At 39.7% G+C, this 14,385-nt stretch overlaps 1 protein-coding gene across 1 annotated transcript; it reads left to right on the plus strand.

Moving 5' to 3' along the window:
• The first annotated feature begins 340 nt into the window (after positions 1 to 340).
• Positions 341 to 13,986, plus strand: tapt1b (transmembrane anterior posterior transformation 1b). Its single transcript, XM_030429873.1, has 14 exons — positions 341 to 568; positions 4,875 to 5,005; positions 5,116 to 5,234; positions 5,981 to 6,143; positions 6,244 to 6,379; positions 7,240 to 7,337; positions 7,437 to 7,506; positions 7,688 to 7,768; positions 7,868 to 7,977; positions 9,738 to 9,797; positions 9,895 to 9,963; positions 10,073 to 10,149; positions 10,264 to 10,436; positions 11,556 to 13,986. Exons 1-14 carry the CDS (start codon positions 391 to 393, stop codon positions 11,804 to 11,806), a joined length of 1,716 nt encoding a protein of 571 aa, XP_030285733.1. The 5' UTR covers positions 341 to 390; the 3' UTR covers positions 11,807 to 13,986.
• Positions 13,987 to 14,385: the final 399 nt, after the last annotated feature.

Here is a 14,385-nt window from a genome sequence, read left to right on the forward strand (position 1 = left end):
ATAATCATTTATAATAAATAAATACAAAACAAAACTTAGAAAAAGCAATAAGAACAATATAAACAGTATAAATAAGAAATAAAAAACTCCAAATATATTTAAAAATAAATTTACATTATTTTCAAAGCTTATTCTGAAATGTAATGTGTATGTGTTATGTCAGTTTATTGTAAATTTTTCTTTTTCTCGATAAAATTGTTTAAAGGTTAAACAAGAAATCAATCCGTCATTAATAATTGAATCGATCAACTTAACGAGGAGTAGAATGTGCTCACTGGGTTCTTTGGCGACATCTGCCGGTGGTGTGTTGTAACTACAGTGCGTGATGACGTCAGATCATGTGACGCAGTTGTCAGTCTCCCAGGCAGCAGATGAGACCGTTTGGCGAAGATGGCGGAGTCGCAGTCGTCAGGTCTGGGAGAGGAGAAAGAGAAGGAGAAGGAGGACAGTGAGAGAGACAAGAAGGGTGTCCAAACGGAGAAGAACAAGGGGAAAGACAGACTCACCGAGACGTTGAGGTTTAACGACAAAAATGGCGGCAGTAAAGGCAAGAAACGCAACCTGTCAGGTGAGAGCTAGCAGCCACAGAGCCAGGTTTTGACAGCGCTAGCTAGCTGCTGCTGAAGTGATTGTTTTTAATTTACGGGCCACGGTGCTTTTCTGTTATGTAACTGCGTCACTGCATTTTATTTGTGGTTTTCTATAGAAGTAACGCTGCATGAGCACGCAGTTTGCAGTTTCAATCAGCTTCGGGCGCTGCTACCAGTTTGTATGTCACGTTAACCTGCTAGAGTCAACACAGCTGCTGGTGGTTTAACACTGAGCTCAATTAAAGTAACGGTAGGTGGGTGATTTATGGTGCATGCATTCGCGTTATAACGGGTGTTAGCAATCCCAACTGATAACAAGACTGCACAGCTAATTGCAAACGTGCAGGAGTCTAAACAGGCCGGTTTGGTTTTTCTGTCAAAGTAAGACGTGCCTTGTTGTTGCACAGGCGCACTCCGGGGTGCGGAGTGGGTACATACTGTCCGGCCAACAAAACAGTATATGTCCACATTTTTGTACTTCTGGTCTGTTTTGTCATGATTAAGAATAGGTTTCCTAGCTGCGATTAAAGGAAACCTCGATTATTTAGCAATGCACTTTAAAGAAGACTGATCAGTATATGCGATATTCAGAACAGACGTTGTTGATATGTTATTTTAGGAAGAGCACAGGTTTTGCAAATAACATCAACAATGCCTCCTTTATATTCAGTTGTCCAAGTAAGCAATGCCAGTGAGCCTGCATGCACAATAACCAGGAGCCTGTGACTGAAGCAGCTAAATGAAATTCAGTGATAATCAGTTCAGTATTTACACGGGTGCTTATCTGGATTTGACCTTTTTCAAATTTATAAAGACCTGTCTTTGTGCATTTCTCGCCTGGTAAACATCTTTCAATCTCCTAGGCTCTTTATGTAATGCTGTGGTCCCCAAATATTTTGTTCAGGGCACCCCTTTTCTAGATAACAATTTAACAATAAAATTTTAAAGCCATCTCATCCGCAGACACACGTCTTTTCTTGCAAACTCTCAAAGAATTCATTTGTCATCTTTTTGTTCATTTTGTCTGTAAGTATTACATAACTGTCACTTCACTGTGACATCTTACTGAAAAAAATATACATGGACACATCACCTTAACAGTGGAAGTATTAAAATTGCAGCATGCGACATCTCTACATTTTACTGCCTAAAAGCATTCATTGCTTTCGACAGATTTTCTCAAAATTGTCTCTCTGCACAAAAAATGGGAACCCCCTGGGAGAAATCAGAAACCTGAATGATTTCTCTGCAAGAAATACAACTCTTGTCCTTTTTGTGTGGGCTTGCTTTGTGCTGCAGATTTTTTCAGTTCACATGCAGATGTGAGACTGCCACTAGTAGCTCAGTTACGGTGTACACTCTTTGGTCTTTGTGTTGATTTAGACTACATCAGAACAACCTATCTCACATAGGTAGGATGTGCCAAATTCTTAGACAATGTCTGTGAATAATGCAGAGCTGCAACTTCATCTTCCTGAAGAACACTTAATATAATAAGTCACATCTATTGTAGAAGTAGAAAAAGTGACAGTGCATCATGCCAGAGAAGCCTTATCAAATATTCTTGTGCATGCGCTGCTTTGCGCTGTTCAAAACCATGCTTCCTCGCCATGCATGTTATCTAAGCACTCTTTGCTTGTTTATTTTTTATCTATTAACACATTTATCCATCAGTAAATCTATAATACAACTATAATACTCGTGAAACATATAACAAAATTATTGATAGAACTTTGTGAAATTAGATCAAAACAGCAACTAGGGATGTCCCGATCAGGTTTTTTTTACCCCGATCCCGATCCGAGTCCTTTAATATTTAGTATCTGCCGATACCGAGTCCCGATCCGATACTTGGCCTTAACTAATATTTTCCTAGATAATACAGCTGTATTAAGAAAAAAAGTACCTGCATCCAAGCTGTTCCTTAATAGGTTTTTATTATTTTGTTGAAACAAAGTATATACTTTAATATAGCTCTTAATTATTCTGCATATGCTATTACAACATTGGCCTCCACCTTCCTTGTGTTAGCAGGTGAGTGTGTGATGCTGCATTGTGACAGCAGACCCTCGTGTACAGCCAGCTGAAGTGTGTGTGAGACGCAGCTCACGCTTGGTACCTCCATATAATCATTTGCTTATTTCATGTACTTTACGTTGTCACATAAAATGACGTGGACACGTTGCTTGTCTATTAACGCGTTCAGCATCTCCTGGATTGCCTGCGTTACATGCTGTATGAGACCCACGAAACTAGTGCGCATATACCGGCATGTTGTAACTCGAAAGTGGAATAAATGTAATGCAGAGATGGTAGGGCATACCGGGGATTCAAAAACTCCAGGTGACGAAGAAAACCCTGATCCCCTATTACGGAGATGAGCTGGTTTTCCAGAGCGATTAATTTGATGACCCTCTCTGTATTATTTGTGGACATGTCGCTGAGGATATTTCTCATAACTGAAAGTATCCGCGACTGTTTGCTGCTTTGGTCTCCTTGCCTGTACTCTCGAGTGAACACGTTGTATTCTTTGAGTTTTTGTTTGGTATATGCTGTATCAAATGAGTAGTAAAATGCAGCTCCGCGAAACGGAGTCGCCGTTGGACTGCTTTCGCTTTCTAATTGACGTTATTTCCAAACGGCAGACACTTTATTCACAGGTTTTCACAGAGTAACACCACGCGCGCGTCTGTGTTCCGCCACAAATTCTGCTCTGACGTAAAAAAGAAAAAAAAAAAAAAATCGGGCTTGGGTCCACGTTCAAAACTGCCGATTCCGATCAGCGGAAAAATGCCCAGATCGGCTCCGATCCCGATCCTACAGATCGGATCGGGACATCCCTAACAGCAACACATTCATTTGAACAAAGCAGGTCACAAAATAAAAAATGTAGTGAACTGTCACACAAGAAATCAATCCATTTTCCCCTTTGCTATTGTCCTTCACACAGGCTTTTAATCAAGGCCTTTGATGTGTCATGTTAATTCCCACCACTAGACAATTGTTTGAACAGTACTGGGTTTCCATGGACGTTTTTTCAAGGATTTACCTCTGTATTGGGAAATTAATGCGCATAAAGTACAGATGTATCAAATTTAAAATGCATTCACTGCTTGTTGTATAGTCGTGTTAATACTGCAATAACAAAATCCTACAGCACACCAGGACCAGTGTGCCTTCGCTGACTATTTGTAAATCACTGCCTTACACTAATAAATTGACTGTGGCATATAGAATGGGTGCAATGCTTCTTTATGGGGAAGCTTAATGCTGCAGAGTACAATCATATTTTAGACAACAGTGTGCTGACTTTGTGGCAACAATTCAAGGAAGGACCTCAGTGGGTAGAGCTGAGGACTAGTGACCGGAAGGTCACTGGTTCAAATCCCTGGCTCCCCTGGGTGGGACTGAGCTACAAGCCGAAGCATCCTTGAGCAAGATGCTGAACCCCAACACTGCTCCTGATGTGCAGTTGGCACCTTCGTGGCAGCCACTGCCATCAGTAAGGGCCCTGCGATGAGCTGGCGTCTCATCCAGGGAGTACCCTGGCCTTCGCCCATAGAGCCACTGGATTTGGCCCCAGTATCCCCGCTCCACCTTGAAAAGGGTGGTATAAAAAGCGGTAACATCACCCGCGACCCGCATGGATAAAGCGGAAGAAAACGAACGAACGAACGAACGAACGAACGACGAACGAACCTTTCCTGTTTAAACCAAACATTGCCCCTGTGCACAAAGCAGAGTCCATAAAGAAACGGTTTTCCAAGTTTGATGTGGCTGAACTTAAATGCCCTGCACATCCAGCACCTGAAATGAACTTCAACCCTATCTCTGAGCCAGGCCTTATCAGCCAACGTCAGTTCTTGACCTCACCAGTTCAGTTGTGACTGAACAGGATGGACTGTAATAGCAACAGACAAATGGTTTTAGACTGGGATGTTCAAAAATCCTATTTTTAAAATGCGTTGTCTTTTATTAGCTAAGGACTCCCCTTTGCTTGCAGTGGAAAAAGTAGGCACCTACTGTGAATTAATCCATCAAAGCTATCCAGGATTACAGGTTTTTTTATCACTAAGGTGTGTGTGTGTGTGTGTGTGTGTGTGTGTGTGTGTGTGTGTGTGTGTGTGTGTGTGTGTGTGTGTTTGTGTCAGTAAAAGCTAGAGATATCATTGGCAGGGGATATTCCCATAGATTATAACAAAGCATATGTTTTTTTTTAAGGCAAAAGGCTGTGATATCTTTGTTTAGATTTAATGCTTTGTCACTGTCCTTCTTCGACTCTAGATCTGTCTCTGGTCAGATTTATAACTGCTGAGCTCACCAGAGGCTACTTCCTGGAGCACAATGAGGCCAAATACACCGAGCGCAGAGAGAGGGTCTACACCTGCCTCCGCATCCCCAAGGAGCTCGAGAAGGTAAACACACAAACAAACACACAAACAATCACTGTAAGAAATGTTTTAAAGTCACAACGGAATAAATAACCCCCTCCTCTTTGTCATACTCTCTCTTTCTCTCTCTTCAGCTGATGACTTTTGGCTTCTTCCTTTGTCTGGATGCATTTCTCTATGTGTTCACCCTGCTGCCGCTCAGGGTGATTCTGGCGCTTTTACGGCTTATCACGTTGCCTTGCTGTGGCCTCAGGTATGATTTATGTTTTGGTTAATTGATCATCAGCCGTGTTGATTATAAATATTTAACTAACAATTAAAAGATTTTCCCTTTTTTATTTCTACATTTTTAATAAGCCTCAAAACACTCTGCTCTGATACAGTTTTAACAACAAAGAATGTTTGTTAGATTCATAGAAAGCTGTATTTATTACAGAGCTCGACAGTTTCTAGACCTAAACGTGACAAATTGCTTGTTTTGCTTTACGAACAGTACAAAAATATTTAATGAACCATAATCTAAGACAAGGAAAAACAGTAAATCCTAACATGTGAAAACCAGAACCATAAGTTGTTTGGCATTTTTGCTTCATAAAATTCAAGAAGTTGCAGATTAATTCTCTGTTTTCTGAGTTATTATTATAGTTATTGTCTAAGTGATTTAGCTTAAAAAGGAAAATGTTCCCTCTCTCACTGTGTAACATCTGTACCACCTAACACTGTCATTAATTGTTTGTTATAATAGAAAATCAATTGACAGCAGTTGTGGTAATTGATTGAGTCAAAGTTGTTTGTCAGTTGTTGCATAGTGATTTTGTTATACCTTCACATGGCTCTGCCAACTTTTGTAAACAGAAACAAACAGTGAAACATTGTTCTGAGCCACTAGATGGCAGCAGAGATCTGCCTGACTTTAGACTAAATACATCATAATAACCTGTCCTGCTCTGTTCTCCTCTGTCTTCTTGTGACTTGTGTCTATTTGTGTGTGTGTTTAAGTGGCTCCCGCCTGCTCCAGCCAGCCCAGGTGTGTGACGTACTGAAAGGTTTTATTATGGTGCTATGTTACTCAATGATGAGCTACGTGGATTACTCCATGATGTACCACCTGATCAGGGGACAGTCTGTCATCAAACTCTACATCATATACAACATGTTGGAGGTACGCTCAGATGATTAGATGACACCCCCTAATGTTCATTACTCTGATTATACTGATAAGTAAGTCAACCAATCATTTGCTTCTCCTGTTGTGTTGTCAGGTAGCGGACCGCCTCTTCTCATCATTCGGCCAGGACATCCTGGACGCTCTGTACTGGACAGCCACAGAACCAAAGGAGAAGAAGAGAGCACACATAGGCGTGATTCCTCACTTCCTCATGGCTGTGCTCTACGTCTGTATCCTCACTGAGAAGGACGTGATTTTTATTAACAGTCTGTTTATTTTGCTGCTTCTGTGCGCCTCTGTACTTAAGTTCAGAAGACACAGAGGTCAGAAATCACCTTTAGAGCTGAGACAATGAGTGGGAGGAAAGTAACCAGCAACAAACTTGATGATGTAATTATCATTTTTTTCTGAAGTGGCTTGCTGAGCTTCATTACTAAAAGATTATAAAATAAAAATCTTAAAGTAAGAAGGAAGGTGAATAACAGAAGGAAACAAAATACACACTTTAAAAAGGGATTTAGTCAAATTTAGAAATAGAAATAAAAGTCAGTTATCTAGAACATTTCAAAGATTATATCTAGATTCTTATTTCCCTTATATCTGTAAGTGCATTACCTAATGTACATGTATGTAGTTTTATACAGAAACTAAAAACCCAGAATATGGCATCAGGCAACATCAATCAGGAAATGTTGTTTTTTCTGCATACGGTTCTTAAAACTTCCAGATGATCTTGGTGTAGACGAAGAAATAGAAAACAATGACAGGGGTGTGTTATTGTTTATTTAACTATTCTTTTAATCAAAGAAATCTGAAGTTTCAGCTTCTCATGTGTGAGTTTTCACTGGTTTTAATGTCTTATATGATGGGAAAACTGAATAGCCAGAAAAAAGCTATTTGAAGATGTCAACTTAGGCATTTGGAAATTGTGAGAGGTATTTTCCACAATCTTTTTATTTATATATTTATTTATTTATTTATTTGACATTTTATAGAAAAAGGAATAAGGCTATTAGGGGCCGTAAATGGTAATAAACACACGGCATGATATTCTGTAGTCCCTAGTATTTTTTCCTCAGCTTGTCTCTAGTCCTCCATGCCATCCTCATCATGGTTCAGGCCACCACTCTCAACGTAGCCTTCAACTCCCACAACAAGTCCCTGCTCACCATCATGATGTCCAACAACGTGAGTGTAAAGCAGTCAACACACATAACTCAATTAAAAGAAAAAGCAGCAGGATTTCAGTTGTGACATATATATATATATATTTTTTTTTTTTTGCAGTTTGTGGAGATCAAAGGAAGCGTGTTCAAGAAGTTTGAAAAGAACAACCTTTTCCAGATGTCAAACAGCGGTAAGTGTTGAACCTAAACAGATAACATAATTCTGACAAATATGCACTATATAATCAGCGGCCTGTGGATATCAACTTTTGAACTTGGTGTTTTAGTGCAAGGTATATTTTATGGAACCGAGCTCGGCCGCCGTGAGTACAAAGTAGGTTAATCCAGGATTGATTTGTTTGTTTCCCACAGACATAAAAGAGAGGTTCACCAACTATATCCTCCTGCTCATTGTCTGTCTGCGAAACATGGAGCAGTTCTCATGGAACCCTGGTAACTGAACAAAGAGCTGCAGTAAACTGTCACTGACCTTTTTATAAGTAATATTATACTGAACATTGACACTAATCAGTTTCTCGTGTTTGATTTTAGACCATTTGTGGGTGCTGTTTCCTGATGTAGTCATGGTGATAGCCTCAGAGGTTGCAGTGGATGTCGTCAAGCATGCCTTCATCACCAAATTCAATGACATCAGTGCTGATGTGAGTCCTTTTTGCATGCAGCACTCTCACAGTGTATTCATTAGTTGATAGTGCAGCAAGCACATTTAAATATGACAAAATAATCCAACTGCCGGTCCTCTTACTATATGCACATCTAGAATCCCTCAATGACAGATGGAGATTGCTCAGTCAGACGGCTTTTTTGCTCCTTTTTTCACTTTTTTCACTTTCATGCAATTCCCAGACATGCCACATATTTTCATTTTAAAATATGCTGTTATAATCAAGAATGCCAATCGTCTGCACACGGTTGTACTGTACGTGTGTGAGGACATTTTCTAAAATGGTTGATTTATTTGTAGTTTTTCTAGTAGTATCAGTATATGGATTAATAATGGAGAGTACCACCAGGAATATAAAAACACAGTGACAGAACATGTTTTTATTCATCCATTTTAAATTTTTTTTGTTTTACTTTATTTGTGACAGACACAATGCTGTGAAAATCAGTTCAATTCATGGACGAAATTAATGAACAAGGAAAACAAGAAACACAATATATTGGTTGCTATTACAGAGTTACAACCAATAAATACATAAGTAGAGAAAGACAAGTTACTAAATAACAATGAATATCTAAATGATATTTTTGACATAAATCTGTTGACCGCACATGGTAAGCAGTAATATTGTCAAAGATATGTTGACTGTAAAACAAATTCATAGAAATTGATTTTGTCTTGTTCCTATCATTTATCTTACTTACATGCTCCAAGTTTTCGAAAGCACAGTTCCTGAAATGCTTTGTAAACAAACTACTAATGTCACCTTGGAAAAATCCAAATTGGCTGCTAGCAGTTAATCTTTGAAAAGGAAATCACTGGTATCCTGATAACTATCACTGGAGTATTTGGGAAAACTGGATACTGAGGAAAACCCCAAAACATGATGATTCTCAGACAAGTTTTGGAGTTCCAAGGAACATCTAATTTTATCATATGTATCATATCTGTGTGTTACAATTGGCAGGAGTCTTCTTTGGCATGGGCTGAATAGGTGCTAGTGATCTCTAATAATGACACGGATCAGTTTTGGATGAATGTGGACCTTGAGTTGTTGATGTTGTTATTATTATTATTATTATTATTATTATTATTATTATTATGGTTATTATTATAATTATTTTTAGTGGTATTACTAGTATCTTGTTCATCTACTTTTTCAAGGGTGAATGAATATTTAAGCTCAACAGATTTGGTTGCCTTCATTCCCATTGTCTCACACACCCACACACTCACACCAGTAACACTGTAGTATCAGAGGTCAGTGGTCAGTCAGCTAAGGCATTTTCTCTTGTTTCATCATGGCTTTGTTGGCGTCCCACCTCCTTCCCTCACATTTTCTCTTCCTCTTTGATTTTTCACTCAAGCAGTTGTAGCTTTGGTTATGTAACAGAAACCAACTCCACAGGAAGGGATTAACCCCTTTATCTCCAATCTGTCAAACCTAATCAAACAAACCTCATTCACACGTTGTTGGTGTTCAACACTTCTGTGTCCGTGCTCCACCGATTGAATCCATGTGTGCACATTTTTGCTCCATCAAATGTAATCTCCTGTCACTGCATGTATTCTGTGCTTTTACTTTACATGAACACACGACAAATAGAAAACAGATCAACTGATTATCAGCAGCTTTAGTTTTTTATTATCATCATAATTTGGATGTCGGTGACTGTTTGTTTTAAATTTTAATAGTTTGTGTTTTCTTTGATTGGCTAATGGTGTGTTATTTTCCAGGTATACGGGGAATACAGAGCCAGCCTTGCATTTGACCTTGTCAGCAGTCGACAGAAAAATGTGAGTGACTTGAGTTCAAATATCGGCTCTGATTGTGGAAGAAGATTAATGTTGGTGGTTGATGCATCGTGACAAAATGTCTGTAATGTGTCTCCAGGCTTACACAGACTACAGTGACTCCGTGTCCAGAAGAATGGGCTTCATCCCTCTTCCTTTAGCTCTGCTGGTCAGTCACTTTTTATGATTGTTATTGATGTTGTGTATGTTCTAATGTTGACTCTGTATGCAGTTTATCTGATCACATCTGATGATGTGTTTATGTTTCTTGTTCTCAGTTGATCAGAGTGGTGACCAGCTCAGTGAAGATCCAGGGGTCGCTCTCCTTTATGTGTGTGCTCCTGTTTTACCTGGGGTAAGTGTCAAGTTCTAGTTTCCAAGTTTTGAACACTTGTTTGATATGTTTCTTGGTGTTTGTAGTTTTTAATGTTTGTTTCAATGTGTTCTGTGCATGTGTGTTTGTGAGCAGGATGATCACTCTGAAGGTGCTCAACAGTATCGTTCTGCTGGGGACGTCCTGTGTGTTTGTCAAAGAAGCCAACATGGAGGAGAAGCTCTTCGACCCTCCACCCTCTGCTGTCTCGAGCCGTGTCAACTCCAGAGCTCACCGCACCAAACACGTTCACACTGCACCACAGCCAGGTAGCCATCAGTTAATTAGTCTACTCCTAGATTTCAAAATAGAGCATTCGATTAACCCTGTCCTCTTTAGTAACTGTTGCTATTCCTGTAAAACGTCCTGTTCTCATGCTGTGTATGTGCATTTTACAATGATAACGATGGCAGATTTCCCACTTGGAGAAACAGTTGAGCCTTGTTTACAGACAGTAGTGGACAGAAGCAACCTTATTATTTCTTGTTGACTGAAATGACAACTAATACTGGCTGTAGTCAGCTAACTAATTAAGCCAACTTTAGCCCTCTGAGTGAGCACTTTCAGTTACTATCAGTTGCAATGATCCATAACAGAAGCAGTTGTGGTTTTTGGTTGGACAAACGCTTTATAATGATTTCACAACATATTATGTCCTGTATGCAGCATGGCACTGTTTCCGCTTAGCACGAGGGGCTTGGGTTTGAGGGCTTTTTGTGTGGAGTTTGCTATATAAACTTGAAATATACTATTATTATTTTTAATAAGACTCATTCTGGGAAATACAGTACTGTAGAAAAGCAAATGTACATGGTATGATGACCGTCTATTTTCATACCATGGTACACCTTCAACAGTATATCGCTGCAACCCTAGATATAAGATAAGAGACAAAAAAGATTTTGTTGTTACATAATCATGGTTGCGTAAATGTTATTTCTAGCAGTTTTTTTTTTATTTTGACATTATCGAAGAAAAGGCTTTAATAATGAGGATTTAACAATCTGCTCATGTGTTTAACAAGCACAAAGCAATCTAAAAAAAAACTGATGGGCGTTGCTGGAATTACTAACCTCCTCAAATGTAACCAGACAAAGCAGCTGAAGTTACGCAGCTGATTCAGTAACGCTCAGGGCCAGCTTTCAGAAATAATTCAGTGGATGTGCCAGCCATGAATGGGGCTTTCTTTAACCTTTAATCTGTAACCCCACAAACTAATTTGATTAGGTAATGTTGAGCCTCTTTGCCTTGGAAGTAATGCTCTGTTGCTACCCTCCTAACTATTATTTTAAGTCAGAGTATCGCATCATTCAAAACCTATCGAAGCTACAGCTGATTTTGTGTTCTTCTGCTGCATATAACAAACTCTACCACTCTCTTTCAAATAGAACCAACGACTGACAAAGGAGGAATCCCAGTGGCACCAGAAAATCCTCAGGTTGCCAACATGGCAGAGAGCTCCGCCCCCACACTCCCTAAGAGCGACTCAGACACATTCCTGACCACGCCAGACGGAGACGATGACAAAATAATCAATGCCAATACGGGACTGGAAGGGGATGGACTTGAACACAGAACGCCCAAGAAAGATTTGCTGGAAATAGACCGCTTCACCATTTGTGGCAACCGAATAGACTGAACGCCATGTAGAGCAACGAGTCAGCGTCCTGACGAAACGGCGAGATTCAGGGATCAGACACGGGTCATGGAGCGTGCTCAGACCAGACGTATTTTTGTGCACCTGACCCCTGGAGTATTTATTTATTTATTACTGATAAAACCAGCCAAGGCATAAAGCTGTTACTACAAGCATCAGAGGCCGCTCCAGATGTTTACATCAGGTCCGGTCAGTGCCGCGTGAACCAGCTAGACTGCTTGCTGATGTTGACGATGGGGGAAACCTGGCATGCACAGCTGGAGTGGAGCAAGAAGAGAGAAACAAAATCTGCATATGTTAAAATTGTACAACGTGGGTCGCTGTGTGATCATAAAGGACATGACAGCTGGACTGTGCGAGTATGTGTTCAAAAGCACAATGTACAGCGCAGAGTTGTTTTTAGAAAGAACAAAACTTGTCAATTTTTTGTACATTTTTTAATTTGAAAAGAGTGAAAAATTCTAGTATTTGAAATGAAGTTTTTATGATGAATCTCTGATCTTTTTTCTAAAAAAATCGGCCGCATCCAACCACAGGACAACGACTCACAATCACATGAACACATAGTTGAAATCTCAAATGCACTCTGCAAACACACACCCCAACACGCATTTTAAAACCTTGTTAAAACTAAGTTGATGAGCCCAGATGTCCATGGCAGCAGTGACACTAACTTAACCTTTTAGAACACAGATAAAAGTTTTAAGGTTTCAGTATCGTGCAGTTTGTGTTGTTATTGTTACTTTAAAGCACTGAGGTATAAGATGCTGCCTGTTTGTGAAGGCACAGGTATTTATTTTGAAGTGGAGCCAGATAAGTTGTTGAGATATATCAGTGATTTCTTTTCCTTTTTCCAATAAGCTTCATGCTACATGTACGGTCATCATTCAAGCATGTAGCCTTACAGAAAATCATGTCTTGGTGTAACGCCGCTGTTGTAGGTCTCATTTTAAACTTGTGTTGTGTGACACTGGCATCAACTTAACATGTTTTCCAACTCTTGAGCATTACAATGACGTGAAAAATAAGTAAGATTACATTTATGCAGGTAAAATGTTCAAGGATACCTGAAGGTTGAGACACAGCTGTGAGGGTTGAATTCCCCCTAAATAAGAAGAAGCAGGATTATATCAGCACTGTGATTACATGAAGGCAGTGATCCACAAAGCTTCCTGGCGTAGTTTGGTGTGGTTGGCTGGTTTTGATTATAGCAAGAAGCTCTTCCTAAATACTTCTGTCTTTAAATGCTGTGAAAGCTGGAGGCACTGTGGGACATGACATAGTGGATCATACAGCCCCAGCCCCAAGGTATGCCTCTCATGCAAATACCGCATTTCATTACATTTGAGACGGAGTGTTAAACATTTGTTTTTTCTTAAGAAATACCTGATGATCTTTGAAGAGCCCAGAAGGTCTTTTAACATTAACATTTTAACACACATTGCTGTTAAGAGGATATTTCCAGGACGTCATCTTGAACTCTGGTAAAATATCACTAAATGGTGAGAAATGTCCTTTAGTGCATCCCAGACAACTATACAGTGAATTGACAGGTGTGTAGGATCAGAAACTCGTTAACTCACCAAAATAACAGCGTCTTGATCTTTACTTTTAAGTTAAAGGATCTTCAGGGTTTTTTAAACAGCTGTTGGTATTTATTGGTCAAAACAAAAGATGCTAATCTGAGCTGTGTAATGCATGAGAGAAGGACCATCAATACAGCAAAATAAGCAACTGCAGGAAGAATTAAGGGTGCGGATGCATCACGACGTCGCGTGTGATGTCGGGGTGTCGTGATTCTCCAAATCCACGATTTGATTTGACTTCCGACTTTGACGTTCTGGTTTTCTTCCGACATGCGCCTGACAAGTAGGCAAGAGTGGAGAGGATACAAGATGCTGGGAGAACAACTTGTCCGGTTTCGATCAATTTCCAATATAGAATTAAAATTGTGACACCCCCTGTGTTTGAGTGTGAGCGTGTGTGTGTGTGTGTGTGTGTGTGTGAGAGAGAGAGAGAAAGAGAATTTGCAGTGCATGGATAGAGCTCACTACCAAAACGCATACTATATGTATGAATCAGATACGTTGTTTTTATTTTTCATGTACATCCCATCTATGTAGACATTTCTGGAGAATAAAACAAGATTTTTGTTTTGTAAAGCTTTCTGGTGTGATGTGACTGTCTTACAAAGTTTGTATGTGTGTGTGTATGTAACAGTGGCGAGTGTTTCACTGAAAGGAGTCACTGCGGGCTCTGTTCACGGAGCAAACACTGCACTCCACTGTTCCCCTTGAATGGACATTTAGAGGGGGAGTCTGTCATCACACACATTCACACACACACACACACACATACAGGAGGACCTTTTCTCCCAAATCCAACTGATAAATTATCTCTGCTTCTGGATACATGACTTGTGTTTTCCTAACTTATCTCAACAAACTTCACATTAACATTTAAGCCATCTAATGTCTTGTATGGTGAAAAGTGACTGTGAGCCGTGTGAGGATGAAAAAAAGAGCACGCTCGCATATCAAAGACTTCAAAGCTGTTTTCTA

This window comes from Sparus aurata, chromosome 1, assembly GCF_900880675.1.
Source record: "Sparus aurata chromosome 1, fSpaAur1.1, whole genome shotgun sequence".
Lineage (NCBI taxonomy): Eukaryota > Metazoa > Chordata > Actinopteri > Spariformes > Sparidae > Sparus > Sparus aurata.